Here is a 25,630-nt window from a genome sequence, read left to right as displayed (position 1 = left end):
GAACCGTATAGGGAGTATAGGGAGAGGCTTGGTGAACAAGGATAGGCCATGCCACGCCATGCCAACAGAACCTGGAGTGTATCGGTAGTTAGTTAATGTTTAATTATTTTATTCGTGATATGGTCGCCATGCTAACCTATCTGCCCGTTGAAACAGGTTTCTGCGCACTATATGCCGACGTCCGATCTCTTCTCAGCCCAAGTAATTCTCCCCACCCATTCTGCCTGTTTTATCTTGAGCGATTCTGCCTGTCCTGACCCGATCTTTTGGAAGATCACAAAACGAGATATCTAGGCTATCCTATCTGTCACCTACAGTAGTAGATACGAAAGCCTAGGTAGACAAAGGTACCTTGGCAACTTTTGCACTTGTACCTCACAGAAACTTTGGCTGTTGTTTACCCACTCTGAGTTGGCAGGGGTTTTAAACTGCACATGTCGCTGCATACCTGCCGGGCCCCATACATACATACATACATACCTACCTACCTACATGCACATATACATACATACTTGCATGCCTCTTTCCCACTTTCATTTTTTCCACTGAGGACCTTTACGACCAAAATCACAATAGGCTTTGGCCGTTGAGATTTTCCTTTTCAGCACCTCGATCGAACTTTGCACACCTGCACATGATCATATCAGGATAAAAACGAACCAGCAAAAAAAGAAAAAAAAAAAAGAAAATCAGACATACAGCCGCAAAGATGGAGTTGCCACCAGTGATAGACTGCGTACGCATCGTCTTCGTGGCCAGCGTCCTGTTGGTCCTCCTGCTGGGCCTCATATATCTGTCCATTCTCAACTGGGCCATGTGTGGAACGCCGACACACGTTAAAAAGGTTACCCAGAAGCATTGGACCAAAGATCAAGTCAAGGAAAAGTACGAGGCGGTCAAAGAGAAGCCCATGACCATCAACTCCATCACCCCCAAGCTTCCCCCGCAGCTGCAGAGGCGCTACATCATCACAGGCGGCTCGGGTCTGGTGGGCGGCTACCTCGTGCTGTTGTTGATCGCGCGCGGCCAACCACCCGAGAGTATCCGCATTGTCGACTTCCAAAAGCCGCACCGCAACGACATGGTGGTGGGCCCCGCCGCCGAGGTGGATTTTGTCAAGACCGACATCTCGTCCAAGAAGGCCGTCGCCGAGGCATTTGCGCGGCCCTGGCACCCTTCTGTCGAGCATCTGCCCCTCACCGTCTTCCACACGGCCGCCGTCATTGTGCCTTCAGACCGCTCCGAGTTGGTCTATGGTCTGTGCCAAAAGGTCAACATCGAGGGGACCCGCATCCTGGTCGAGGAGGCCCAGGCTGCCGGCGCCGACGTCTTCATCGCGACGTCCTCGGGGTCCATCAGCATAAGACCTGTCGAGTTCTGGATATCGCCATGGGAGCTCCTCACCAAGGGGCCGCGCCATCACGCCCAGGTTCTGGACGAGAGCGACTTTTGGAAGCCACTGCGGCCGCACAATGAGTTTTTCGGGAATTACCCCGCGAGCAAAGCCTTCGCCGAGCGGATAGTGTGTGGTGCCAACTCGGACAAGATGCGGACGGGATGTAAGTGAAGTTTTGCCCCCGAGTGTGAAAAGCGTTTGCCTTGTATTTGATGGTTGAGAGAAATGATTCTAAAACAAAACAAAACCAACCAAACTTTTAGCTATCCGTCCCGCCAACGGCATCTATGGAAACCCAACTGACAATATCATCGGCGGTCCGCTGGCCTTGGGAATATTCCCATCGTGAGTTTCCCTTGTCCTAGTACCAGTACTAGTACTGCACCCCGACCCCCGCTGCTTGCTCACAAAATGTTCACCTAGATGGAACCCCCAAATCGTTCAATCATATATACACGCCCTCAACTGCGCCATCGCGCACCTCAACCTAGAGGCAGTTCTAGACCCGACCGACTCGGCCTCGCGTCCCCAGGCCGGAAGACCCTTCACGGTCACGGATCCCAACCCGCCAATCACAAACAAAACCCTGTGGTCGATGATTGCAACCCTGAGCATCACCAGCTTCCGGACCGTGCGTATCCTCTGCCCCGTGGTGATCCTCATGGTCGCCTACGCCATCGAGTGGTACGCGCTACTGCCGCATCGCTACCCTCGTCTCAAGCACATCATCCCACCCTTGAACAACGACATCAAGCACCTCAAGCCGCCGCTCTTCAGCATCACCACGCACCTCATAGCCAACCACCAGGGCGACGCCACCAAGCCCATCAGCGAGGGCGGCATCGGCTACACGGGCTTGACCACGACCATGGACGGCATGGTCCAGGAGGTCTTGGAGTGGAACCAAGAGCACGAGGGAGTCAGCAGGAGGAACAGGCGCAAGTACATCAGCTCCGTAACGCTGGCCGAGGAGATTAGGAAGCTTGGTGAAGCTGCGATGGCTGTGGGTGGTTGAGTTCCTCCTGAGGGGGGTCTTTTTGGAGCAACAAAAAAGAAAAAGAAAAAAAAAAGAAAAAAAAAAACATCGGATTGATTCGTCACAGTCACGACCATCACTCTTTACTTTTCTCCCAATGGAGTTTATTCCGACCATTCTTTTTACCTCTTCTACTCCTCAATCTACCCAGTGTACAAGGTTATCTAGGTCGCCTTATCCCCCCTTTTCATTTCTTCTTTCTGTGTTTATACCTGTTTGATAAATATAAGGCGCATGGTTGGACAAATCTCAATGTACAATGTACAGCAGGTGTATAGAGCTGGAATATTGAGAAAGAAAAAAAACGGTCACATTTCGGCCGGGGTATCCCGAGCGACGCAGGGCCCGTCATCTTTAGAATCTCCGATCCCAACCGTGCATTTACATCTCGGCGAGGAAAGAGCTGCTTTGCCTGATGTGGGTGAAACCCAACCAAGTTGAGTTTTTGAGATGAACTACCGGCTTGAGGTCTGGGCGCTGCTGCTATGCCCAAGTGGCAGAGGAAAAGAAGATCTCGACCTGGAAAGATTTGTTCTTAATCTCAATCAAGCCGTGGATGCGAACATGAGAGTTGAGTCCCGATGCGTCAGGGCTGTCCCTCAGGGGTCAATAGCGACGAAGTGTTTTCTTTATTTTGTTTTTTGAGTTTCTGATCAAAAGAGGGGGACATGATCATCTATCGGCCCGTCTTGAGCAATCGCAAAAGCTTGGCGAATCAAGCCCAGGGAGGGCTTGCTGTTGCTTCGTTGCACACGACATGCAGATTTACTAGACCTAGAACTAGAACTATCTAGTCTATCTAGTTCTAGTGTACCTACCCCTCCATTCTCCCGTCGGGGACTTTGCGGATCTGAATACCAAGAAACGGAACCAGCAAAAGTCCTTGCTTCCTTCCTTCCCCGCATTTACGTGGTTAATACGTGGTACGTATAATAATACCCCCCGAGGCCGCCTTGATAGGCCGTCGCATTGCAACCCTTGCTACGCCTGCCTATATCGGTTTGGAAACATGTCGAATGTGGTATTTGAGAGCAGCATCCCGCCACCATCTCACGAGCTATCGACCGACGACCACGGAATTCAAGTCGTATGACTTTGATGGAGCAAAGATCCGAAGCTGCCGAAAAAAAAACTTGTCGTGGCAGGATTACAAAGTATCATCACACGCTGGATATAGTTCGACGGACTTTTTTCTATTGTGGCCAGTTTGAACACTATTAAATCAATAATACCTACCCTATAGGCATCTCTATGCACTGGTTTCAAGTTTTTCCAACGCGTGTTCCTCGCTACATCCCGCAGTAATTCCGAACTCAAGATTGCTCAGCTGCCGGTAAAAGGGTCATGACTACTTTCACCCCAGCCCATCAGACGATAAACCATAAACCAACAACGGATGAGAATTTGGTTGGTCGACCAGACTGAAATCCATGGATAATAGCTCTACATTGGCTACTTGGATCGACCTCATGACCCAAAACTCGTGGATTATCCGGTGCGGAAACCCTGCCCAATCTCCAAGATTTGTCAAAGATGAAAGGGAATGGTAATCAGGCAAGGCAAACAAGAAAGAGAGAAGAAAAAAGAAAGAAAAAAACACGTCTGTTGTCTCGGCAGGGTCGGAACGTCATGGAATCTGGGGGGAACTTTTCCACTTGCGATCATGAGTCCATCTCAGACAGTCCAGTCAAGTCCAGTCAAGTCCAGAACCCCGAAATGGGTGGCTTGTAACGCGGTTTCGGTAAAAGATGCTTGGGGTTGTGCGGGACGGTCATGGCCCGGTTCCCGCTCGTCGTCTGCGTAGAAATATGTGCTCTTTGCCGCTCATTTATTTTCCAAAGCGGTCCCGACCTGGTGTTTTGTCCAACTCAACCGGCCAAAGTAGTGGTTGGATGAAAGACCTGTCTTCTATTTCTCTTTTCTCTTCTGCTGGCCTCGGGAAAGACAGACGAGACGATCATCTCTGAGAAATCATATCACAAATCCTAGTCTAGTATATGCTCTTGAAAGGCTTTCTCTAATATCATATCAAACACAAGACAAACACAATGTCTGGCAACCAAGCCCTCGAAATCAACTCCATCGTCGGGTCGCAGGCCAACACGGCTCTCACAAACCATGGCAGCGATTGGTATTTTACCGTGATGGCCCTCATGGCGGTTTCCGCCGTCATCTTCACCGGGGCGGCCATCAAGAAGCCGCTCTCCCACCGCGTCTTCCACCAGGCCTCGGCCCTGTTCTGCTTCGTGGCCGCCATAGGCTACTTCAGCATGGCGTCGGGGCTGGGCCAGGTACCCATCCAGGCCGAGTTCACGCGCCCCGACAGCTCCTACACCTTCGCCGCCGGCACGCGCGAGATCTTTTACGCCCGCTACGTCGACTGGGCCGTGTCTCTGCCGCTGGTCGTCTTGGCGCTGATGATGTCCTCGGGCGTGCCCCTGTCCACGACCTTGACCACCATGGTGGCGGCAGAGATCTTCAACGTCTGCTTGCTGATCGGTGCCTTGACGCAGACCACTTATAAATGGGGATACGTAAGTAGCACCCTGAAACTTCTGAATCTGCCTTGTCAAGATCACAAAAATAGTACGCACAAGCTGAAACCAAGACCTGAACAAAAAAAAAAAAACAAAAACAGTTCACCTTTGCCGTGATGGCCGAATGGTTCGTCTTCTACCAGCTCCTCATCCCCGGCCGCAAATACGCCTCTGCAGTAGGCGGCTCCGTCGGCAGCACCTACCTGACGGCCTCGCTGCTCGTCGTCGTCTGCTGGCTCTTCTACCCCGTCTCCTGGGGCCTGAGCGAGGGCGGCAACGTCATCCACCCCGACTCCGAGGCCATCTTCTACGGCATCCTCGACATCTTCAGCAGGCCCGCCGTCGGCTTCGTCCTGCTGCTCGGCCACCGCAACACCGACTTTGCCTCGCTGGGCTTCGAGGCCCGCGAGCCCGGCCAGGGCAACGAAAAGACTCCCGTCCCGGCTCAGGGGAACAACGGCGCCGTCCAAGCCTAAAGTCTGACTGCTGGGCCAAAGTTGAAAGCCTTTTGGCCCCTGGGCGTAGCGACGAGGATTCAGGCAATGGGAGTACAGCGGGGGGATTCGAGCTATAATATTTCAGTTCCGGACTTTTCTTTTCTGGAGCAGACGAGGGAACATTGCACTCACTTTGTCTGCCCGGGGACTTTCTTTTGTGATTGTTGCATTTTGTTTTATAGTACTGCTTTTGAATGATACCTACAAGGCAGTATGACACGCCGGACGGCAACTTGGAAATGTCCAAGATGGTCATCTACCGAGCATCATCCGGTTTTAATTCTAGTCCGAATCTAAACTTTTGAAATTTATCAGGTGAAAAGTGTGCCTGCCTGATCCCCATCCTCTTCCCCGCACTATACGCTCAATTTCCTTTTTTCTGACATGAATGAGACGAAGGAGGGCTCTTTCAAGAAAAGGCCCGATAGTAAGTGCTCAAATAGGAGTAAATGCGGCCAAACACACGAGAGGCGTTTCATCTGATATCTACACCGTCTCCCCCGCCTACCAAGGACTGACTGGGTTGCTCACCTTGCAAACTACTGTAGAGACCCTTGCTGGAGTTGGATGCAAAGGTGTACTGATGCTTACACCAATAACATGAACATCATCCAGCACCAGTAGCTTCTGTATGGAGGCATAGTACAACAATGTATCACATTTTTACAGCATCGCACGTCACCTGGAGCCAGGTCTCTGAGTTAGCATACAGATTCAAATTTATAGAAGAAATTCGTAGAGTGGTTCACAATATTTACCTTACAAGCCCACCACACTGCATCTCCCTCGCCTTAGTGAACTTGGGTCGAATTCTCAGAGACCACGTTGCCCACTGCATCCTTGACAGCATCCGGCAGCTCATCCTGGGGGATGGTGTCGTTCTCGGCGAAAACCTTCCAGGCCGTTTCACTGGCTACCTTGCCCCCAGAATGGCGCGCCCAGATGCGACGCTCGGCCGGGTTGCCACGGCTGACGATGAGGTGCAGGTGAGTTTCCAGCGTCTGGCCTGCACGGTGGATCCGGTAAAAAGCCTGCTTGTTGTCCCGCTTGCGCCAGCCCAGTCCCGTCAAGACGAGGTAGTTGGCCTGCGGGAGATCGAGCCCTGTCCCGGCGCGCGAAAGGGGCGCCACCAGTATGTTGGCTGCCGCGTTGCCCTTTTGCTTGAATGTGCGGACGACCTCGGCGGCCTCGGTGCTGGACATGCCGCTATGCAGCCACACTGGCTTGGGTTTGATAGCCTTCGACCAGGCATCCCGCGTCTTTCGCAGGTGCGCAAAGATGAGTAACGCCTCGCCTTCAGTGGGGGTAATGATGCACATTTTCTTGGTCCGAAAGTGCTCTTTCGGGATCTGCGTCTTGTCGTCGAGCATCGTATGGATCAGCTTCTTGAGCGTGTCCAGTTTGGCGCTGTTGGCAGTCAACTCTTCGACCACATCCCAGTACTTCGACTTTTCGATGCCTCCTTTGCAGGCTTGCATGTACTTGACAAGGTCCTTCTCCAGCAAGGAACAAGCAGCCTTGCCCTTGAAAGTCTTGGCCGTTTGAGGGAAGAAACTGGCCAATCTTAGCTTCTCCAGAATCTCCTCCCCCGAGTCGCTGTCCAAGTGTTGGCCTACGTGCTGCTCCTCCTCACTGCCAATGTGTTTAACTACAAGTGAGCGAGTGGCAGTGGAGCATGCCCCGAGAAGGTCTTGAGCACCACGCAACACCGGAACCTGATGAATGTTGACGCGCATGGGCTTTAGAGCGAGAATGCGGCCACGGAAGGAGTCGGTCGCCAAGCGGCGTACCATAACCCGGCGCAGAATTGCGTTGAGTTGAATGTGGTAGTTGCGTATATCGCGGGGAAGGATGCAAAGGCCATCTTTCTGCATCTGTTGTAGTTCGGTGTAACGCGCAATGACAGAATCCAGGGCACTCACCGTCGCTACCTTCATCTGACCTTCACTCCATGAAGGCTGCTCAAGTCGCTCCAGCTGGGCTCGAATATCGGCTGGCGAGTTCTCGATCGGTGTCCCGCCTACAAAATAGAATGGAGGAGGTCCGCCTTTGGGAGCCGCCCAGCCCTGAACCGCCTTCAGCCAGCGATCGATAGGCCTACCAGCCTGCGTGTATTGATGGAACTCGTCCATATATACTGCGCTTGGCATGACCTTGTGCAGTTCCTTGATTTTGGAGTCTGGGCATACAATGACAAATTTGTTCTGGCCCAAGAGGCCGCTTCGAAAGTCGGGCTCGCCTGCGACTGGGTTCTTGACGGATTTCCAAGCCAGTGCACGCATGTCGGTGCTCGACAAAGCACCGTCGGCTCCAACAGACGCCCCAACTAGCCGAATCTCGAACACCTTGGGGTCGAGCCTCTGCTTGGTCATCTGGAACATCTGCTCGCTGGTGCTGGTGGGTGCGATGATAACGGCGGGCCCATCGAGAACCAGGTCGGCCAGCTCGCGCGAGTGGGGGTGGTAGCAAGGGCACCGGATCATGTATCGTCCCTCTGCCTTGCATGCAGGTCCGGAGAAAGAGTGCTTACCGCGATTCTGATGGATATCTTCGACCATGCTCCTCAGTGAAAACAGCACTGACTGAATGCCTAGCATCTCGATGCTCTTCCCAAGTCCCATCTCGTCAGCGAGGAAGCCACCACGTACACCCTTGCGGAGCAGACACAGCATCTGGAACACTGCCGACATTTGGTAGTCAAACAATCCTCCCCTGAACCCATGCAGCTTCTTGACGGGCAAATGACCAGCCTTTGAGGCCTGCATATCGCGCGCCTCACGGTTTGCATATTCAACTGGGTTTATGCAAAAGAAGTTCAAGCACTGCAGCCACGCAGAATCGCTTCCATCGTTGTTGTAGCTGCCGAGGGCCGCATCAATGTTAGTTTCGTCCATGGCCGAGTACTCGGCGTCGACATCTATCTTGTCGGCCGGACGTGGCGTCGCTACTACATCGGGGGCGCTAGCGGCCGTGGGCTTAGGCCTAGATCTGAGGTTGAGTGTGCGTCCGCTCGGGGCGTTCGATTTGGCACTGCTGCTGGCTGTCGGCTGGCTCAGCCGAGCTAAGATGCTTGGTTTTCCAGGGGTAGATGGGACGTGTGATCGTTGGCCCTTGGCAACTGCTGATGAGAGTCGCGAAGTCGCCATGGATGGTGAGCTACCAGCTGACATTGTATGGGATGAGGTAGTAGTGTCGGAAGAGACACCTTCTGATGATTGTGATGCAGAGGATGAACATCGCGACAAAGGGGTTTGTAGAAGTAGCTGTCGTCCCTCGGGAAAGCAGGCCAGGTTTTCCTCGACGCGATTTTCCGGTGACATCCTGCGACACATATGTAAATCGACTTCCTCATCCATCAAGTCAAGAACAGCTTCCTCAGCGGTGCAGCCGTCGGGCCGAGGCGTCTTTGGTGTTGCGACCTCATAGATGAGGAAGAAGACGGTTTTTCCATCGGCAGGCCACCAAGACTTGTCATACTGTACATTGTCCACAATGACAGAAATGTCGACGGGGCCGCAGATGCCAGTGATATCAAGCGAGTCTCGACGTGTATGGAAGGCCAAGGAATCGTATATTGTGCTGAAGCCCACTTCTGCCCTCAGCCAGCTGAAGAATTTGCCGTTGTCAATTATGTTCATCAAGATACCATTGCTATCTTGGCGCAGGAAATATGACATGGCCTGATGGCACTCACATGCCTTGGGGCCATTTACGCGACGGGAATCGCGGATGCGTACTGCGACAACGTCCAGCCGGGCCAGATCCAGCTGGCAGCTCTCGTTAGAGTGGCTTGTCATAGTGCTTGGTAAAGGAGCTACTGTGGTAGTCAGTTCTGGTTCTATAGATTCCTGTTAATGTTGTAGCAAGTAAATCTGGCAAACTTGTGGCGTAAAACACAAACGAGGGCCGAGGCCCAAGTAGGGACAATCCCCCGTCTGTTTTATACTGATGGAATACTAGAAGCGTCATGATTAGAGTAGAGAAGCCGAGAAGGCGGTGGTTTGTCTATTGCCAAACAAAGCCAATCGTGTCCTTGTCCTGACGGTACAAAGGTGACCTGGGAGAAGACAAATGGTCTTTCTTTGTTCATCTCCTGGGAGCAAAGGAGATAAAGATGAAAATCCACCGGACCCTCTATGCCCCACAACTGGATTACTGCCTGCTCGTGCATGCCAATTTAATCGATCCGGGGAAATGTACCCACTTTAGCAAAGATTCCTCTGTGGTCATCCAATGGCCATTCATTTGATTCCCCGTTTTGGGGCTACCAAAATTTAGATCGAGTGAGCACCCCTCTTTGCGCCTGCCTTGTTTGTTGCGTCTCATCTCTCCATTGTACAGCTTTGCTTTGAGCTCAATAAAATTCCCACCGCCATGTTTGATGGGCTCGCCCGGGCCATCCAGGCCTATCGCCCAGGTCGCCCCGATTCTGGATGGTTTTTCGCCGGCTTGGCATCATCATTCCCCAACATTGACAACAGCCACGACGGCGCCCTGGCAGAGAAGGACATACCGGCACCCTGCGAAGCTGCCGTGGGATCGACCACCGCATCCATACCCGCCTGCAAGGTGTTCCGCGTCCCGCTGCCAGAAGGGCCAAGGGGGAATGCAGAGGCGGAGGTTGTGCCGCTTACGGAAGCTGCCGAGGAAGGAGCGGATCTGCGGAACCAGGTGCTTGTTTTTCAGTACCGGGGAAAGTTCCATGCTGTTGATCATGTGAGTCCTTTTCAACTGCCATTTTGTTTCATTTCTTTTGTTTTCCACTTGAAGGTTTCACACAAACAAGTCTGGAATGTCCAAGTTAGATTGTTTTTTTTCTTGGTACAAACTGCCAACTGACGTCAACCAAAGCAATGTCCACATTCGTCCTTCCCCCTCTCGCGGGGATCCCCTTTTGACATTGAGGATTTTGGAGTAGTCCTGAGCACAGGCATTGCGTGTCCAAAGCACGGGTGGTCTTTTGATTTGTTCTCAGGCCAAGGAGACCGTGGGAGCTACAGACTAAAAATTTGGGAGGTCGAGCTAAGAGATGCCAGTAATGGGGAGGAGTCCGCACAGGAAAAGGAAGTGTGGGTTCGACGAAAACAGAGAATTGGATGAAGAGGATAAGAAAAAAAAAGATAAGCCCAGACAAAGAAACTGAACGCTAAAGAAGAGCACCTATTTTGGTGACTGACACTAGAAATAAACACCGAAAAGGACTCGAGACCGTACTCAAAATGGCTTCTCTGATATAGAAGAAGAAAGAATAAAAGATAAGAAAGCAAATCCAAGCTAAGCTTCGTTCAAAATCGCAGAAAGACTGTCCATCCGCCAAGGATCCATCCTGGCAGTTGGCGCCGCCACACCGAAGCGCGGCAGGGGTTCGAGAAGCATGTTGTCCGGCGTGGTCGGCCTCCTGCCGTCGAACCAAAACTCCTCGTCCTGCTCCTGCTGCCGCCGCAGCGATCGCAGGTTGACCATGGACCGCGGACCCCTCAGCGGCGACGACTGCGGCGACTGCGGCGCGGGCAGGTTGCAGCCATCCCCCAAGGTGTAGGCCGCCAGGAGCAGCGCGCGAAGATCGGGCTGCTCGCCGTGCTCGCCCTCGTCTTGTCCCTGGCTGCCGTCGCCGGGGAATGCTAGCGTCGGCACGTGCAACGACGTCTGGGTGGTGGTGTTGTTGTTGTTCGCTGCTGCAGAGAACGGCAGGTGGAACTTGGGGCGGCTGATGCGCTTGTACGCCCGAGGCCCTTGGGATGATGCCCGTGGCGGCGGCGGCGGTGATAATGTGGGAACCGGGACAGGAGGCGGCGCCGCGGGAGCGAAAAGGCACGGAGTTTGTGACACATTCAAGGGGGAAGTTGGTGAGCGTGTCTCGGTGCGAGGAGAACGTGCGGTGGTAGGAGTTGACGGAGGCCTGCCACGGGTTGGTATACAGATGTTTGCCGATTGGCTTTCCTCAACTGTTTCGCATGTCGTCGGGCTCTGTCGCGGAGGTAATGCACGCTCTCTGTCTAGAAGCGGTGCCGAGGATATGCGCTTGCCAAAGGTGGCCCCAGAATTTGTAACACAGCCATCAGCTTGTGTTTGCACCTTTGCAGCAGGCAAGGTCGTTGCATGGTGCAGGCGCAAATGGGTATAGTGGTTGTTGTTGTAGGCCCTGTTGTTGTCGGCGGCTAGGCGGCGAGAGCGAGCTACGAGTAGGGTCGGCGATGGGTTGCTGACATGTCTCGATCCAAATTCGAACTTGGGCGAGTTGGGTTTTTGGAAAATGTCGAGCGCCTTGGCCACGGCCACGTTCCCTTCAGAAGTGTTATTCAAGTCGGCCAATAGGCGGTGCACGTCATGGTCGTTCAGGCCGTGGACGAGCTCCAAGAGCGAATCGACCGAAGACCTTGATCGGTGTCTCCGGGCTGCAGTGGGCGGCATTGTTTTTTGTTTGTTTGTTGTATTATTTACTTGGGTTTATTTTTTTGCTTGTTTAAAGTCTTGAAGGACTGATGCAAAAGATGACTAAAACAAAAAATTTCCAAGAGACGCAGCAGATGTTTATTAACAAAAGGGGGACCATGTGGGAAAATAGATGCTGGAGAGCCTGATCGTCTAAATTCGAAACCTAGGTCTCCTGAGTCCCACTGGGAGTGGAGCTGAGCTGAAGGATGGATGCCCCCTAATGAAGGGGCGCGGAGCTATCGTATTGGCGTGTGTTTCTTCATTGCATCATCACTGCTTAGTTTGTAAGTCTTGTGTTTCTTTTGATTTCTCGATTTCACCAGAAAATCCCAAGCGATTTAGCCTCGAATTACTTCCCAGGAGCATGATTTACAAACGGCGTTTCTCGAATTTCCAGCTCGTGACGACAAGGGGCTCCGCAAAGTCGGCGTTTGTTGCAATCGGCAACCGGGATGAAACGAGATGAAAGGGTGGAACGCCCCGGACCCAAGAAATGCTTTGTTGGTGTGTGACCTGCTCGAACAACACCCAAAGCGTAATCCAATCCAAATTTCCATGGAAATAATTCATCCCAACGAATGATGACTGACAGCTGCGCCAGGGAATCTTTAAATTAAAGCGGAAGAAGAAAAGGAATAAGCAAGAATCATACGAAGTACGTAAAGAGGCAACTACGACCACAAAGCTGGGAGAGCTGACGAAGTGGAGCCGCCGATTCCAGCTAACAAAGTTCTGTAGCAAGGCTAAGCTTGTTTGAGAGATAACGGAGATTCCGTTTTGGGTCTTTAAGTTTTTTTCTTCTTTCTTTTCTTCTCGACACGTGCTGTTCGAGGCTGATATAAGCAGAAAGAGGGAGAATGAAACCATCGGCTGCGACAGCACCTTGTCGTGGCAACATACCGAACGACGGCTGTGGTTTTGAATATTTTACTCTAGAGTCTAGACTAGTTGAAAGCTTGGATTGATGGATGAAAAAGATAAAAAAGAATCGTCCATGATGGACACGAATGGAGGTGGATGACGTTTCGGAAATTTTAGCAACTGATTTGGTGATGGCATTGGTTGCTTCGTTCCTGGACTACTCTAAATTAGTTCTAGCTCTAGACCTAAATCACAGGCACGAAAGCAGCTACCGAACACTTATCCAATTGACTCGGGCAAAGTATCAATGGCACAGACGGTGATAAAATTGCCCATCTCAGCTAATCTATATCGAGCGACATTGTCAACTACAGTAGTCGACTTTGGTTTGTTAATTGACAGCAAACTGGCAGTTGGCAGTTGGCTCGTGGGCGAGCGCATCTGTCACCTAGTAAAGGTCGACAAACGACCGTGGCAATCGACAGTGGAGGCACCCCAAAGGCAATTGATGGTCACCCCGCATCCCGACGACTTGGGATTTGTTTTAGCGTGTCATTTGTAAATGAGAAAATGTGGTGAGAAAGCTAAAGATGTGTTATGCACGCCACTGGTACAATGCCTTTGCGCGAACTCATCGACTAGGAAATTCTTACTCACGTAGGCCACGGGAGTAAACAACCTTGATAACAACGGTTAAAGCCAGACAGCAGTGAGTGCGATTTTGTACTTGGAACCATTTTCTCGGCCTGATTGGCGATCATACGGATGTCGGCAGTCGGCAGTCATGGCCCAGTCTAACGATGGATCTTATTATTGGAACGTACTAGGATTCTAATTCTAGCATGGCCGTCTGGCCTGGTCTGGTTGAAATGCTAACCATGCGTTAATGGTAGAATTCCAATGGCTTTTGCAAGCGAGTGGCAAATCCATAAAACAGCTTGACAGGTTGCAAAGTTGCATCTCCGGTCTAGAGCAGACCAGACTTTGTTCGGCCACCAGTGATCAAGCCAGTAGTAGCACGTAAAAGTTTGCACCCAAAAATATACCTACACAAAGTTTCTTAGAACGGATGCAGTCCAATAAAGTTTTCAACATACCGGTACAGAACAGTGGTTTCGGAGCTGCAAAATTCACCGAGTTAAAGTACCTAGGTGTGTAGAAAGTATAACACGACACATACCGGATGCAAAGCGAACCAGAGTTAAATCTGTGGACAGGCACGACAACCCGCAATAGCAAGAATGGCATTACGTAAATAAACTTGTATAAATAGGTATGCACCATCTGATGAATCCACACTAGGCGTCACGACCCGAATTCGACATCGATAAACAAATTGACTCGGTGGGCCTGGCGTGCAGATACATGTCAAGCAAGTCAGGATGACAAACAGACAGGCTGCCCAGAACGGGACAAAACCCTAAATGCTTGGATGACAGGCCGGAGCGGCCCGCTTCAGTTGGCCGGGTTTCTTCTTATTGACCAATCCATACCATTCATTCGTTCTTTGACAGGATATTTACAGTAGTGCATAACCAGAGTACAATAGGGCAAATCGGGAAAGCAGGCATGTTGATGTGTACCACGTATAATCCACATATAGTAAGTAGTACACTCTATCGGCCCTACAAAACTTGCTTGCATTAAACACAAAGGGTCGCCAAAGTTCGGCAAACCATAAAGTGTGTTCCATTATTCCATATAATCCCCAGCTATGATTCACGTACCCGCAATTGAGCTATAATTATAGTCTACATGCATTACTGACTCAGGAGTCATGGACTGACAACTGACAGCGTGAGCGACTCTTGGATGCTGAAACGTCCGTAGGGAGGATGATACGAGACTCGCTCTATCTCGTACTTTGTAACTACGTCAGCTAGAATGGAGGCAAATGCCATCTGCATAAAAGTTTGGGCGCTCGCCCGCCCACGGTCTCCATGAATTTACCGCCCATCCTTCGATCACCGTGCCGTAGCTGATCTACGGCAAGGTCTCCTCTCAACTCCTCTCTCGTCATGAATTTCCTCATCCTCCTCCTCGCAACCTTGGTTGCAGCAACCCCGATGCCTAAGAAGCTCGCTAAGGCCGAGCCCAAAGGAGCCGGACTCAAGGCATCGGCAGCAGACCCGAAGCTGATACCCGTCACTGACGAGCTGGTCTTCAAAGTGCCCCTCGAGACCTTTATAGCTCGACGCAACAAACTGGACCCTGCCGCACTGGACTTTTCGTCAGACAACTGCACCAAGGCGCCCAACAACCCACTAGGGTTTCCGTTTACTCCTGGATGCAACAGGCACGACTTTGGATATCAGAACTTTCAGGCCCAGGGCCGTTTCACGGCGGAGAACAAGAAGAAAATTGATGATAACTTTCAGCAAGAGTAGGTCCTCCATTCAATCCATTCTGCCGATCGGTTAAAATGCCTTGTCTAACCTTGGATAACCACGAAAAAAAACAGCTTGAAGCACCAATGCTCTAGCGTCAAAACCGCGGCAAAGCCGGCATGCAACGGCCTTGCCGATGTCTATCACGCGGCAGTGAGGAAATTTGGAGGGCGCAAGGAATTACAAGCAAAGCGGGATGACTCGCTGGAGGCCGAGTTTCAGGAGAAGCTTGCGATTTACAAGGTCCTGGAGGCTGAGTATATGAGGATGAAGGCAAGGTCAGCTAGCTGACGAGTGCTCTGGTGGCACTGGTGACGGAGGATAATGACCTATGATGATCCATTTCCTTATTCTACTTGCGAATAGATACCCCGAATTTTGTCGTTGGACGTGCTGGGAACGCAAAAATGAGTGGGATGTCTACTCCAAGTTGTCAAGACTTGTCCTGCCTGGTTGGTGATGAAACTTGAGTGGCCAGGGAGCAATTTACTTGTTACACCAGGCCGACATGTTGAGGGATACGGGGGTGTGGTGTGGGGGGCGCAGATCTTAGGCCATGGTTCTTGTCTTTTTGTGCCTGTTGATGTGCACCTCTCTGGGTTGTGCCATGATGGTGGTCCGTGAAGATCACAAGGTTTGCGTCGCTCTGGTATACTTGTGGGCTGTTGGATTTGAAGATTGGGAAGGTACTGTGAATTTCGGGTTTCGTTGGTTGGCTGCAATTTGCCTATTGGGGAAGGGATGACGAGGACGCAGTACATGTAAGAGCGCTCTATTGTGGGTTCATGTTTGTTCTTCAAGCCTTGTTGATGAACAAATTATTAATTGGGGGATGTTGCTCAGTCAGGGTTAGGTGAGAAGAATGGGAATGAACTGGTTCACTCAGAATCAGTTGTGCCCGACCTGTGGATGTGGTCCAGTGGGCTCAAACTCGTGCCTTCCGCATTTGAAACGCGGTTCCTTTGTTGCCGCCGCCGCGCCCTCGACTCTAAAATCTTGGTCCCACCCACCCAAGCCTACCCTGCATTCCACCCCACTCTCGATCATCCACCCCGGATCTCAATTCTCAAATGGTTAGAGCTAGAACTAGAATCCATGCATCCAGTCAGTTCTGGACATCCATGTCTCAATGTGTCCAAATCTTAGTTTGATTCACATATAGTCGAAAATCTTGCCTAGGATCCCCGGCCTCTTGATCGCATTAAAAACCAGCAGAACATTGAATTAAGTTTTTTACTGGTGCCACTACACGAGTACCTACCTGCTGTAAAGTACATATAGACAAAAAAGAAAACCACCACAAAACACGGTCCTCATCTCCACCATGCCGCGTGGCAAACTTACGTGGGACGAGGACGCGACATTCCCAATCCACAGCTTTCTCCGCCAATATTGGGACCCTCAAGATGTTCACATGGTCGAGGTCCTGTGGGAGGGCATCTGGGACCCATCGGTCATTCGAACTTGGGAGCCCGCATCGCAGGTACTGCCTGGTAATTCCTTGCTATTGAAGGATTTGAACCGGAGATGTGCGGCCTCAACCCCAGACCGCAGTCGACCGTCATCACCTCAGCCTGCCGAGATCGACCTGGTGGATGCGATGCAGCTCTTGCGGTCGCATCGCCAAACTGTCGTCTTCTCGGGTGCTGGCATCTCCGTCTCTGCAGGAAGTAAGTCCACCGTCTTGGACTCTTGGTTGCGCTTTTTTTCACTCCCTCTTGTCGTTCCCTACATCTTGGTCCTTGGTCAGCCGTTGATTAAGTCAAAAAGTTCCAACCTTTGCCGACTCGCAACTCAAACGGTCTGATTTTCAGGCGTCAACAGTCGACGATGACGCCTTTCAACATGACATGACGGACCTCTGGCATCTCACGCAGCAGGCCAAACCTACACCGTTCCATGTATTGTTGGAAGAGCAACCAAGTATTGTTCTGCACATCACGCAGAACATAGACTGTCTGGAACGGTCTCTCCCTGCCGCCGAGAGGAAAACAGTCCGACTGCACGGGTGCCTCGACACGGTCCGGTGCAGCGTCTGCCCCAGCGATCACAGGTGGCTTCGAACCGACGAGGGCGCACCCGAGCCCCGCGGCCCATGTACCAAATGTGAAGCAGACGCCAGCCGTCGTCGGGCCAACGGCCAGCGCGTGCGCAACGTCAAGTCTCGCGTCGAGGCCGACGTGCGCCGGTACGACGAGACGGCCAAGGAGATACCCGACATTAGCAACATCGCCGGTGGCGGAGGGCTGAAAAACTTTGACAGCATTCTGGTCGTCGGTACGGCGGCCACCATCCCCAATGTGCAAGCCATGATTGCGAAGCTGTCGCATGCGGTGCACGAGAGGGGAGATGGAGGAGTGGTGATCTGGGTCGGGCCCAAGGCCCCATCACCGAGCCGCGCCGCGCGCCTTGGGTTGGATTACTGGCTTTGCGTCGAGGCGGATGAATTCGCCCAAGAGTACGGCCGGATAGGTCGCCGCCAGAAGCCATTGAGGAGTAAGTGATGATTTGTTGTCCGACAGCGAGATTCCAATATAATCAGTCGTGAGCTCCATTGTGAGTGTTGCTATTCAAGAGCTTGAGAATTCCGTCCCATCCTAGACTCGTGCGTTCTCAAAGTAGATCAAGTAGGCTCGCTCCACACCACCGTAGCGGCTCTGGTTGTGTGGGATTCGATTGTATATAAACGTAGCAGAATAATAGGGTGACTGTATACATGCCAAATACATTGACGAGCTTTTATTTGCAACGGGTATATCTTTCCCACATACTACATTACTGCAAAACAGCCGAATGACTCGGTGCGATTGTTCAACTAACCGCCATCGTTATACTGTTTCCAAACCCTTCATCCAAGTCTGTAGTCCTCTTCTCCAACGCATCACCAACCCGCAAGTCTCGGGAAATGTCACACGCCATTTCCTCCACCGCCGGCTTTCCCCATAAATACTCACGGCAGGTCAAAACCAAACCCAAAGCCATTGAAATCCCCCAAATGAAAGCCCCACAAGTGAGCCGAAATCCGTACAGCCAGAGCTGAAACATGAGCTCGTCAAAATGCCATTCACAAAGGCCGACCGCCAGGACCGTCTGGAAAGGGCGTCACCATCAAGGCCAAGGCCATCGCCAGCTTGCAGCCGCCCACATACAGAGGGCATTCCGGATGTGTACGCCTGCAAGAAGAACCAGCGCCCAGGAGGTGTAGACCACCATGCCGAGCCACATGATCCACGGCAGTCGGAGCCAGACGGCGTTGGCCACGACCGCCGCCGGCAAGACTAGGACGGCAACCCGTGTAAAACCCAAAAGCCCGGCCAAACGGCAGCGGCGGCACCCGTGCTAGAAAAGGCATGCATAATGCTTTGTGTCAGGACTATGCCAAAGGCGAGGATGGCGAGATGGCGCCGGTCAGGCTGGATAGAAACGTCAGCAAGACCCCGAGGTCCTGCAGCGCGGCGAGGTCAATCTTGCGAGAAGAGGTTGGCGGGTCGACGACAAGACCCGTGTACAATGCCGCTCCCATGGCGAGGCAGCTGGCTCCTACGCATAGGTAGATGGTCCATATCATGGCGAGGATCATGGACTCGCGCGGAGCGTCGAGGATGAATTCAGAAATGGAGGTGACCCGCTCCCTGATGGCCTTGCAGATGCGGTTGACTAGCTGCTGGAGAAGCCTGATTATCTGACCGGCCATGTTGTTTAATTTGATTTGTATGGTTAATAAAAGAATACAGGAAGTACCACGGTCCAGAGGACCGGGAAAATAAAATCAATAATATCAACATTTATATGGGAAAGCGGAGGAGAAATGGGAAGGGAAGACGGGGGAAACTGGAATACAGGGAGGGAAGTTATTCCATTTACGCAAAAGGTCAGTGTCGGGGGAAATCATTCAGAACGGATGCCATGGAAATATACGCAGACTTTGACATTTGCTTGACAGGTCCTTGATGCATGGAAAAAGCTGCAATCAGGAGACCGAATATCAGGAAGGAAAATATCAAAAGAGAAAGAAACATTGATAACTTTGTAGCCGGAAGCAGCTCTGATTGTTGATGAGATGTTCAGAACGGAACCCAAAGTCCCAACCAGAAAACTCGACAAAATTCATCCTTACATATAACATTGTCTGATAAAGGGATCTATATCAGCAGCTTGATTCATCTCACAGCTTTTCTTTTCGTGGTACAAATTACCTCGTGAAAAGCTTCATTCTCGGGCAACTTGTCTTCGTGAGACCTTGGGGCAGAAACGAAACAACGCGAAACTCAAGTATCTATACACTGATCATCATCGAAATAAATCACCAGAGATTGCTCAATAGTCAGCAAGTGATGAACAGGCTCCAGCTCGGAGGGTTGCGAGTGGCTGATGGCATCTCACCACCGGGAGGTTTCCCATCCGATGTTGAAGATGCGCCAGAAGTAGCCTAGCAGATGAGTGCTTCGGAACGCGCAAAGGCGCCTTTCTCTCAGTTGCAAAGCATGCAAGACAGCAAAGCCAAAATGCTAACCCCAGACTCGACATTTGAGCGGCGAATAATCTCCCGCCGTAGACCAACGGCTCGCCACTGGCCTCAAACCTGCAACTGCTTGGCGAAGCGCAGCTGTATGCCTTCCGCTTCAGCGTCACCCGCTTGCAGCGTGGTATCTGTTGATGGCGCCCTTGGCAATCGTAATGATATCGGCCATCCGCAGTTCGATATCATATTGGTTTGAGGGAGTTGGCAGCAGGACTATTTTGATAGGACATCTATCCCTGTCCACCACATGTCTCACTGTCTTGTTCGTCTTGGACAAACTTCGGGTCCCTACTTGCATCAAGATGGGCCAGTCTGCGATCACGTTTCTCGCGGGGATGGCCTTTCGCTGTGGCTGGTCACCGTCCTTCTCGTGTCTCTGTGCAGACTGGCCTGCCAGATTCTAGACCTAGTAAAATGGTTGGATAGTCGACATCAAGACGCTCGGGAAGCCCTGCAATTTTGAGCCCGAGGTATTGTTGGCAAGCATTCCACCTCGTCGTCCGGAGGAGGAGGAAGATAACAGGAGGCAAAAGGTCGTGGTTGGAGCACGAGGGAATGAGAAGCATCTGCCGTTCAGTTGTTTGGGACAGGAATGTTGTTTGGAGTGGTGACGCACCCTTGAATTAGACCAGAACTAGAACTAGACAGGCTTAGTGAGTGTGGCGCATATAGCAGTCACTCATATATGGCGGAGTATCTGTCTTCCCGTCTGCTAGAAATACCGCCCTACTGTTTTTGACTTTTTGTCGTCCGTTTGTTCGCGCACAACCAAGATAAGGACGCGACCAAGTTTACATCGACAGTTGTACGCTAATTAGTTTTGCCTCATTGCAAACTGTTCTGTAAAATACCGGTACCTGTGCCATCGATTTTCTTTTTCTCTTTCTGTCGCGCTGCTCTTCCATGCGCGCTGACAGCATGCTGCAAGCCACCGCCGAACAGTAATCAAGGCCGGCCAATCGTTTCGAAACATTGAACAACAAATGAAAAAAAAGGAACGAGAAATTCGCGGCACGGAGAAACGATTTCGGAGTACCTTGCGGTACAGCCGCTGACAGACCCAATCCGGGGACCGGCTGCGGTCTGGATGACGCCAAGGTGGACGGTGCGGGGAGAGCTGGGCCGGCTGTTGGACGATCAGGGGTATTTGCTGTTTTTTTTTTCTCTCACCAATAATCAACGCGACGGCACTACAAAAGCCACGATTCAGTGCAGCACCGCATGCTTATCTGATGAGCAGGTGGCTGCCCACTCCTTGCGGACCTGAGCAAGCTGAGACACGACCGACCCAAACTGCTGCCCTGAACACTAATGCAAGCCACAACCGTAAGCTAAGGTAGCCCAGGTTTAGGTATGTAGCTACGCTGGTTAGGTACAGTAGCCTGTCCTGCAAAGGTATGCAGGTACCCAATGAACGGCCAGTGTAAGGGTAAGCTGTGATTTTCCGCGTCCAGAAGGGAAGGTTTGGTGATATTTTGCAAGAAAGGGGGCGTATTACATCATGGCGATGGGTTTGGGATGCGGGAAAAAGGGGGACCGTTGTACTACAACAACGATGAAAATAAAACCATGAACATGGCAGCACTTCTCCTTCGTACATAGACCCTTCCTCGGTACATATTGTACATAGCCAGCCTTGCGTGCACCCTCACACCATGACGCGCTTCATCTCATTCCTGGCCGTCTCTGCGCTGGCCCTGCTCGCCACGGCACAAGATGCGCCGACCAAGCCCGCAGTCGACAAGAGCTACAACCGCAACAACATCAACCAAGGGCTGGGCAAGCACCTAGAAGGCACGCGACAGGAGCCCAACGTCACCGAGTGGGAAAACAAGGCCGTGTGGCCGGAGGGGTGCCGGGTGGAAGCCGAGGCGGCCGAGCTCAAGGCCGAGGACTTTAGGGTCTACGAGGTCCGGTACGGCGACTGCGACGAGCCGTGGCACATGTGCGTGCACGACGAGGCCGGGTCCAGCAAGGAGCACCTGGCCGAGCAGTTTGGCAGGATCCCCATCGGCATGCGGGCCTACGTGAGGAACCTCGTGGCGCAGCCCCAGCACTTTGAGAAGAAGACCATCACGGCGCACTTTAGGTCCACGGGGGACATGACGACGTTTGTCAAGGTTGAGCTGGCTACTTTGGTTCATGGTAAGTTTTTTTTCTTTTTTTTCTTTTTTTTTTCTTTTTTTATTGAACTATGATTGTACGGGCCCTGTTTTCTAGCGGCCAACTTACTAAAATACCCAAACAGAAATCGGTCATGCGCTAGACTTCCTCGCCCTCAAGGACAAGATGACCCGAGACGGCAAAAAGGTCTCGTCGTTCAGCAAGACAAAGCTGTGGCAGGACGCGGTCGGCAAGGACAGCAACGTGCCGACCGAGTACTCGCGCAAGTCGTGGGTCGAGAACTTTGCCGAGACGGTCATCATGGCGACCTTTGACCAGAACGTCCCCGACGCACGCAGCAAGGACGTCGGACCCTGGCCCGACAGCCAAAAGTGGGACCTGTTCGAGGAGCAGCTCAGGACGGTCGTGGCCAATGTCGGCGGTGAGATCACGCCCAACAACGAGGCAAAGTGCAAGAACCGCCTGCAGAACAGCAAGGTCGTGCCCAAGAACGCCAGGACGCCAAAGAGGGAGCTGGGGCTGAAGCCTGATCTCAGGATCCGAGACGTGTCCATCAACGTCATCGAGGGAGATTCGGCAAAGGACGCTGTTGTCGTGGATGGATGCGATCATAATCACTGATTTGGTTCTTTTTTTGTTCATTTTCAGCTATTAAATACGATGTCATGTTTACATATTGAAAAATCTGCAAGTCATTATTTCCGGTTCGCATTGGTAGAACTCCTCACCGACGCCGACTTTGACAAGTCATTGTTTCCCATGATGACAAGCCTGGTCTGGTCATCATCCGAGTCGGTCGGCAAGCTGCTCCGACCAACAGCAACAACAGGCGGGACCTGCGGCGTCGACACGACCGAGTAGTCCTTCTCCATCCTGATGGCACCCGGGGGGATGGACGAGGTGGGCGACATGGACCTGACGTGGCCGATGGTGGTGCCCGAAGTCAGGGTTCGCAGCGGAAAAGGCGGCGGGCCCGAGAGGTCGTCGGCGTCGTGGCCACCGTTGGCGCTGCCGAGAACGTGGCTCTGGCGCCGGCTGCTGGCGCGGGCGTAGGCGGACTTGGCGGCGTCGCTGCGGCTGTTGACGGCGTAGCTGCGGGCGGTGGAGCCCGAAAGCGACGGGAACACTCGCACGATGAGGAGCCGCATGGTGGGCATGCAGGCGCAGATTATGCCCACGGTGATCTCGACGCAGGACCAGATGGAGATCTCGAGCTGGTCGTACGTGACGTTTTCGAGGGTGCGCGTGACGTCGGCGAGGATGCGGAGGCGGATGCAGCTGAGGACGGTGAAGCTTTGATGGAAGAAATGTTAGGCTAGAGTTCTAGACCTAGATCTGGTTCATATTTCAGTCAGACAAAACAGATTAAAAAACCACTTACAATGTCCCCGTGGCAAACATAATGGCCACCCCGAGCTTCTTGGTCCAGTGCAGCTGCAGTTTCCTCAGCTCCCACATCGGCACGGCAAGCATCCACACGTCAATGGCGATGCTAAAGGCCGCGCTGCCCAGACTCACGTCGGTAAAGCTCAAGTTGCAACTGCCCTGGTGCTGAGGCTCGCCGTCCCACGCCGTCCAAAAAAGCTGAGGGTTCGGAGCGCACTGCAGGGCGTTCATGAGCACAAAGTTGATGGTGATGGCCGCGTTAAAGGCCACCGTGCCCCAGAGCACGCGCTGTATCTCTTTGGCCGGGAAGATGCGCATGTAGAAGAAGAGCAGCGACATTTTGAGCAGGCCAACCTGCAAAAAGTAAATGATGCTGACCACAAAGTGGAATTTTAAAAACGTGTAAATGTTGTCCACCGGCACCGCCCATATATCCACCCCCAGCCCGTTGGGCAAAGCTCCGTGGGTGGTGATGATGGCGCTGGGGATGACGCCCGTGATTATCGTAAGGGAGATGAAGAGATCATCCAGCCCCAGCTCCAACCACCCAAAGGTCACAACTTTATAGACGAGACGGGCGACGACGAGGGCGCTCGACATGACGGCGAAGAATATGGTGACAAAATAGTAGACGTGGCGGTCGTCTCGCGGTTGCTCGCCGCACGATAACTTGGAGAAGCGGAGGGCGGCCAGCGACTCCTTGACGGTACACTTTTCGACCACGCACTTGGTCGTCTCGGCGCCCATTTCTGGGTTGTTGCATGTGCATTCGCTCATACGATCCAGGGGTACATTTACGCAGTACGAGTTGGCCAAGGCCATGAAGCCGCATAATTGCTGCGAGAGGCCGATGAGGATTATTGTCAGTCATGAAACCTGGACGAATGTTGTAGATGCTGATGTCTTCAACAAGCCAAGGAAGGAAAAAAAGGAAACTTACAGCACAAGCAGGCACATCGGCCAGCGATGAGAGCGTGTCATTGCTCTGCGCCACTGACAGCGTAAACAGGGCCAGAACTGGCAGGAAAAAGTGCAACAGCTTCATCTTGAGGTGTTGAGCCTGCCGGCTTGAAACCCTTTTGTTCAGATGATCTGCAAAGAAGTAAAGGCAAGAAAAGAATGTATCATGATGGCAGGGCTAAAGGTGGAAACACAGCAGGGGCCGACGGCTGCGTTTATCTACCGTAGGTCACCTTTTTTGCCAAGTCACCGAGGAAACGGATGACCTCTTTTTTTTGAAACGAGAGGCCTTTAGCTTGGCCCTGATAGATATGGAAAAAAAAGAAAAACGCACATCCATCAGCGCGTGGGTGGTGTGCCACCTCGGTCAGACGAGCCTGCCCAGATATATCATTGCAGTAGACTGAAGAGAGAAAAAAAAAAAGAGAAAAAAAAAGGACGTACTAGCGTACTTGGTACGCACACCTTGACACACAGCAGAGAGACGAGCATTGGGATCCACGCTGCTATCAAAATGCCTGCATCAGCTCGCCATCGTCAAATGCCTGTTGCCTGTGCCTGCATACAGCTCGCATATTTACTTGCTCTTTTGGGAAAGGCCTGTATGCGAAAGATGGAGTCTTGAGCCCCTAATCGCTCAGCGATAACTGGACCACCCCCTGTCTTCCCCACGCTTGGCGAACTTGGCCAACGGTCCAAGCGGGGGGAGGATTCTTTTTGGCTGCAGGCTTCTTTCTCTGCAGCTGTCATCCTGTTTCTTTTGCAGCTCTTTTCTCTTCTTTTTCATCTGTTTCCCCTGCCGACATCCCCGGTTAAGCCACTAACTCTCGTGCTCGACACGTGGCGAATGCCGGTGATGGTGTGGTCGGTCTGCTCCTCCAATATTTGTCTGATAACCCGTATGCGCTCCGTCTCCTTTATTACTCTTCTCAGCTACTGCAGGTCCGGATCCATTCTCCCAATTGAGATTTCTTCTCCGAGGATTTCGCCATTCCTGCCATTTACGACTACTACACTAACTGCACAGTAGAGTAGTCATAAAATGCCTCGCTTCTCAACTGGGATCAGGTAAAGGTTCATTCGCCCCTCACCCACCCCCCCCCCCCCCCAGTGCCCCATATTCCGTCCGCTTATCACCACATGATTCGATGCGTATTGAAGGAAAATCCCTGGACTCGCCTCGCAGGGCAACATGTTTCAGGGGGTTGGGTCTGTCGACATTTGGGGTGGCATGAACTGATTGTGTACTTACTTACTGTACAGTAGTAGTACTACTCACTAATTATTTATTCACTTCCATGAGGATTGCGATTTGTTTGTTATACGACGACCCCATCACGGAACCCACCAGGCTAGTTCTAGACTATGATGGAAATTCGACAAAGCCGGGATCAACCAGCTTTCTACGTAGTAGTTAACAAAATTCATTCCTCCGAAGTAGCACCACTCCTACAAAATGCCCCTCATTCATGCATTGATCTAGTGGACA

General features: G+C 52.1%; 11 protein-coding genes across 11 annotated transcripts; 7 read left to right on the top strand and 4 right to left on the bottom strand.

The window, feature by feature from the left end:
- The first annotated feature begins 664 nt into the window (after positions 1–664).
- On the top strand, positions 665–2,453 carry MGG_09014 (uncharacterized protein). Its single transcript, XM_003721279.1, has 3 exons — positions 665–1,559; positions 1,660–1,741; positions 1,820–2,453. The coding sequence occupies exons 1-3, from the start codon at positions 710–712 to the stop codon at positions 2,409–2,411; spliced, it is 1,524 nt and encodes a 507-aa protein (XP_003721327.1). The 5' UTR covers positions 665–709; the 3' UTR covers positions 2,412–2,453.
- Positions 2,454–3,441: 988 nt separating this feature from the next.
- MGG_18045 (uncharacterized protein) lies at positions 3,442–3,969 on the top strand (the record flags this gene model as incomplete). Its single annotated transcript, XM_003721278.1, has 3 exons — positions 3,442–3,519; positions 3,676–3,765; positions 3,874–3,969. 3 exons carry the CDS (start codon positions 3,442–3,444, stop codon positions 3,967–3,969), a joined length of 264 nt encoding a protein of 87 aa, XP_003721326.1.
- A 273-nt stretch (positions 3,970–4,242) lies between these two features.
- MGG_09015 (uncharacterized protein) lies at positions 4,243–5,778 on the top strand. The gene is made up of 2 exons (XM_003721277.1): positions 4,243–4,966; positions 5,071–5,778. Exons 1-2 carry the CDS (start codon positions 4,481–4,483, stop codon positions 5,443–5,445), a joined length of 861 nt encoding a protein of 286 aa, XP_003721325.1. The 5' UTR covers positions 4,243–4,480; the 3' UTR covers positions 5,446–5,778.
- Positions 5,779–6,257: 479 nt separating this feature from the next.
- Positions 6,258–9,263, bottom strand: MGG_09016 (uncharacterized protein; the record flags this gene model as incomplete). The annotated part of the gene is made up of 1 exon (XM_003721276.1): positions 6,258–9,263. One exon carries the CDS (start codon positions 9,261–9,263, stop codon positions 6,258–6,260), a length of 3,006 nt encoding a protein of 1,001 aa, XP_003721324.1.
- A 447-nt stretch (positions 9,264–9,710) lies between these two features.
- MGG_09017 (Rieske domain-containing protein) lies at positions 9,711–12,105 on the top strand. Its single transcript, XM_003721274.1, has 2 exons — positions 9,711–10,182; positions 10,318–12,105. Exons 1-2 carry the CDS (start codon positions 9,841–9,843, stop codon positions 10,564–10,566), a joined length of 591 nt encoding a protein of 196 aa, XP_003721322.1. The 5' UTR covers positions 9,711–9,840; the 3' UTR covers positions 10,567–12,105.
- On the bottom strand, positions 10,184–11,982 carry MGG_09018 (uncharacterized protein). The gene has a single exon (XM_003721275.1). It carries the CDS (start codon positions 11,875–11,877, stop codon positions 10,741–10,743), a length of 1,137 nt encoding a protein of 378 aa, XP_003721323.1. The 5' UTR covers positions 11,878–11,982; the 3' UTR covers positions 10,184–10,740.
- A 2,598-nt stretch (positions 12,106–14,703) lies between the features above and the next one.
- Positions 14,704–15,545, top strand: MGG_09019 (uncharacterized protein). The gene is made up of 2 exons (XM_003721273.1): positions 14,704–15,145; positions 15,224–15,545. Exons 1-2 carry the CDS (start codon positions 14,781–14,783, stop codon positions 15,438–15,440), a joined length of 582 nt encoding a protein of 193 aa, XP_003721321.1. The 5' UTR covers positions 14,704–14,780; the 3' UTR covers positions 15,441–15,545.
- Positions 15,546–16,268: 723 nt separating this feature from the next.
- On the top strand, positions 16,269–17,739 carry MGG_15050 (uncharacterized protein). Its single transcript, XM_003721272.1, has 2 exons — positions 16,269–16,819; positions 16,920–17,739. The coding sequence occupies exons 1-2, from the start codon at positions 16,474–16,476 to the stop codon at positions 17,651–17,653; spliced, it is 1,080 nt and encodes a 359-aa protein (XP_003721320.1). The 5' UTR covers positions 16,269–16,473; the 3' UTR covers positions 17,654–17,739.
- A 783-nt stretch (positions 17,740–18,522) lies between these two features.
- MGG_12699 (uncharacterized protein) lies at positions 18,523–18,843 on the bottom strand (the record flags this gene model as incomplete). The annotated part of the gene is made up of 1 exon (XM_003721271.1): positions 18,523–18,843. One exon carries the CDS (start codon positions 18,841–18,843, stop codon positions 18,523–18,525), a length of 321 nt encoding a protein of 106 aa, XP_003721319.1.
- A 2,483-nt stretch (positions 18,844–21,326) lies between these two features.
- MGG_09021 (uncharacterized protein) lies at positions 21,327–22,416 on the top strand (the record flags this gene model as incomplete). The annotated part of the gene is made up of 2 exons (XM_003721270.1): positions 21,327–21,816; positions 21,920–22,416. The coding sequence occupies 2 exons, from the start codon at positions 21,327–21,329 to the stop codon at positions 22,414–22,416; spliced, it is 987 nt and encodes a 328-aa protein (XP_003721318.1).
- Positions 22,417–22,490: 74 nt separating this feature from the next.
- On the bottom strand, positions 22,491–24,276 carry MGG_09022 (uncharacterized protein; the record flags this gene model as incomplete). The annotated part of the gene is made up of 3 exons (XM_003721269.1): positions 24,122–24,276; positions 23,177–24,018; positions 22,491–23,088 (listed from the first exon to the last, which is right to left on the bottom strand). The coding sequence occupies exons 1-3, from the start codon at positions 24,224–24,226 to the stop codon at positions 22,491–22,493; spliced, it is 1,545 nt and encodes a 514-aa protein (XP_003721317.1). The 5' UTR covers positions 24,227–24,276.
- Positions 24,277–25,630: the final 1,354 nt, after the last annotated feature.

Source organism: Pyricularia oryzae, chromosome 7 (genome assembly GCF_000002495.2).
Source record: "Pyricularia oryzae 70-15 chromosome 7, whole genome shotgun sequence".
Lineage (NCBI taxonomy): Eukaryota > Fungi > Ascomycota > Sordariomycetes > Magnaporthales > Pyriculariaceae > Pyricularia > Pyricularia oryzae.
This window is presented reverse-complemented; position numbering and strand designations above follow the sequence as displayed.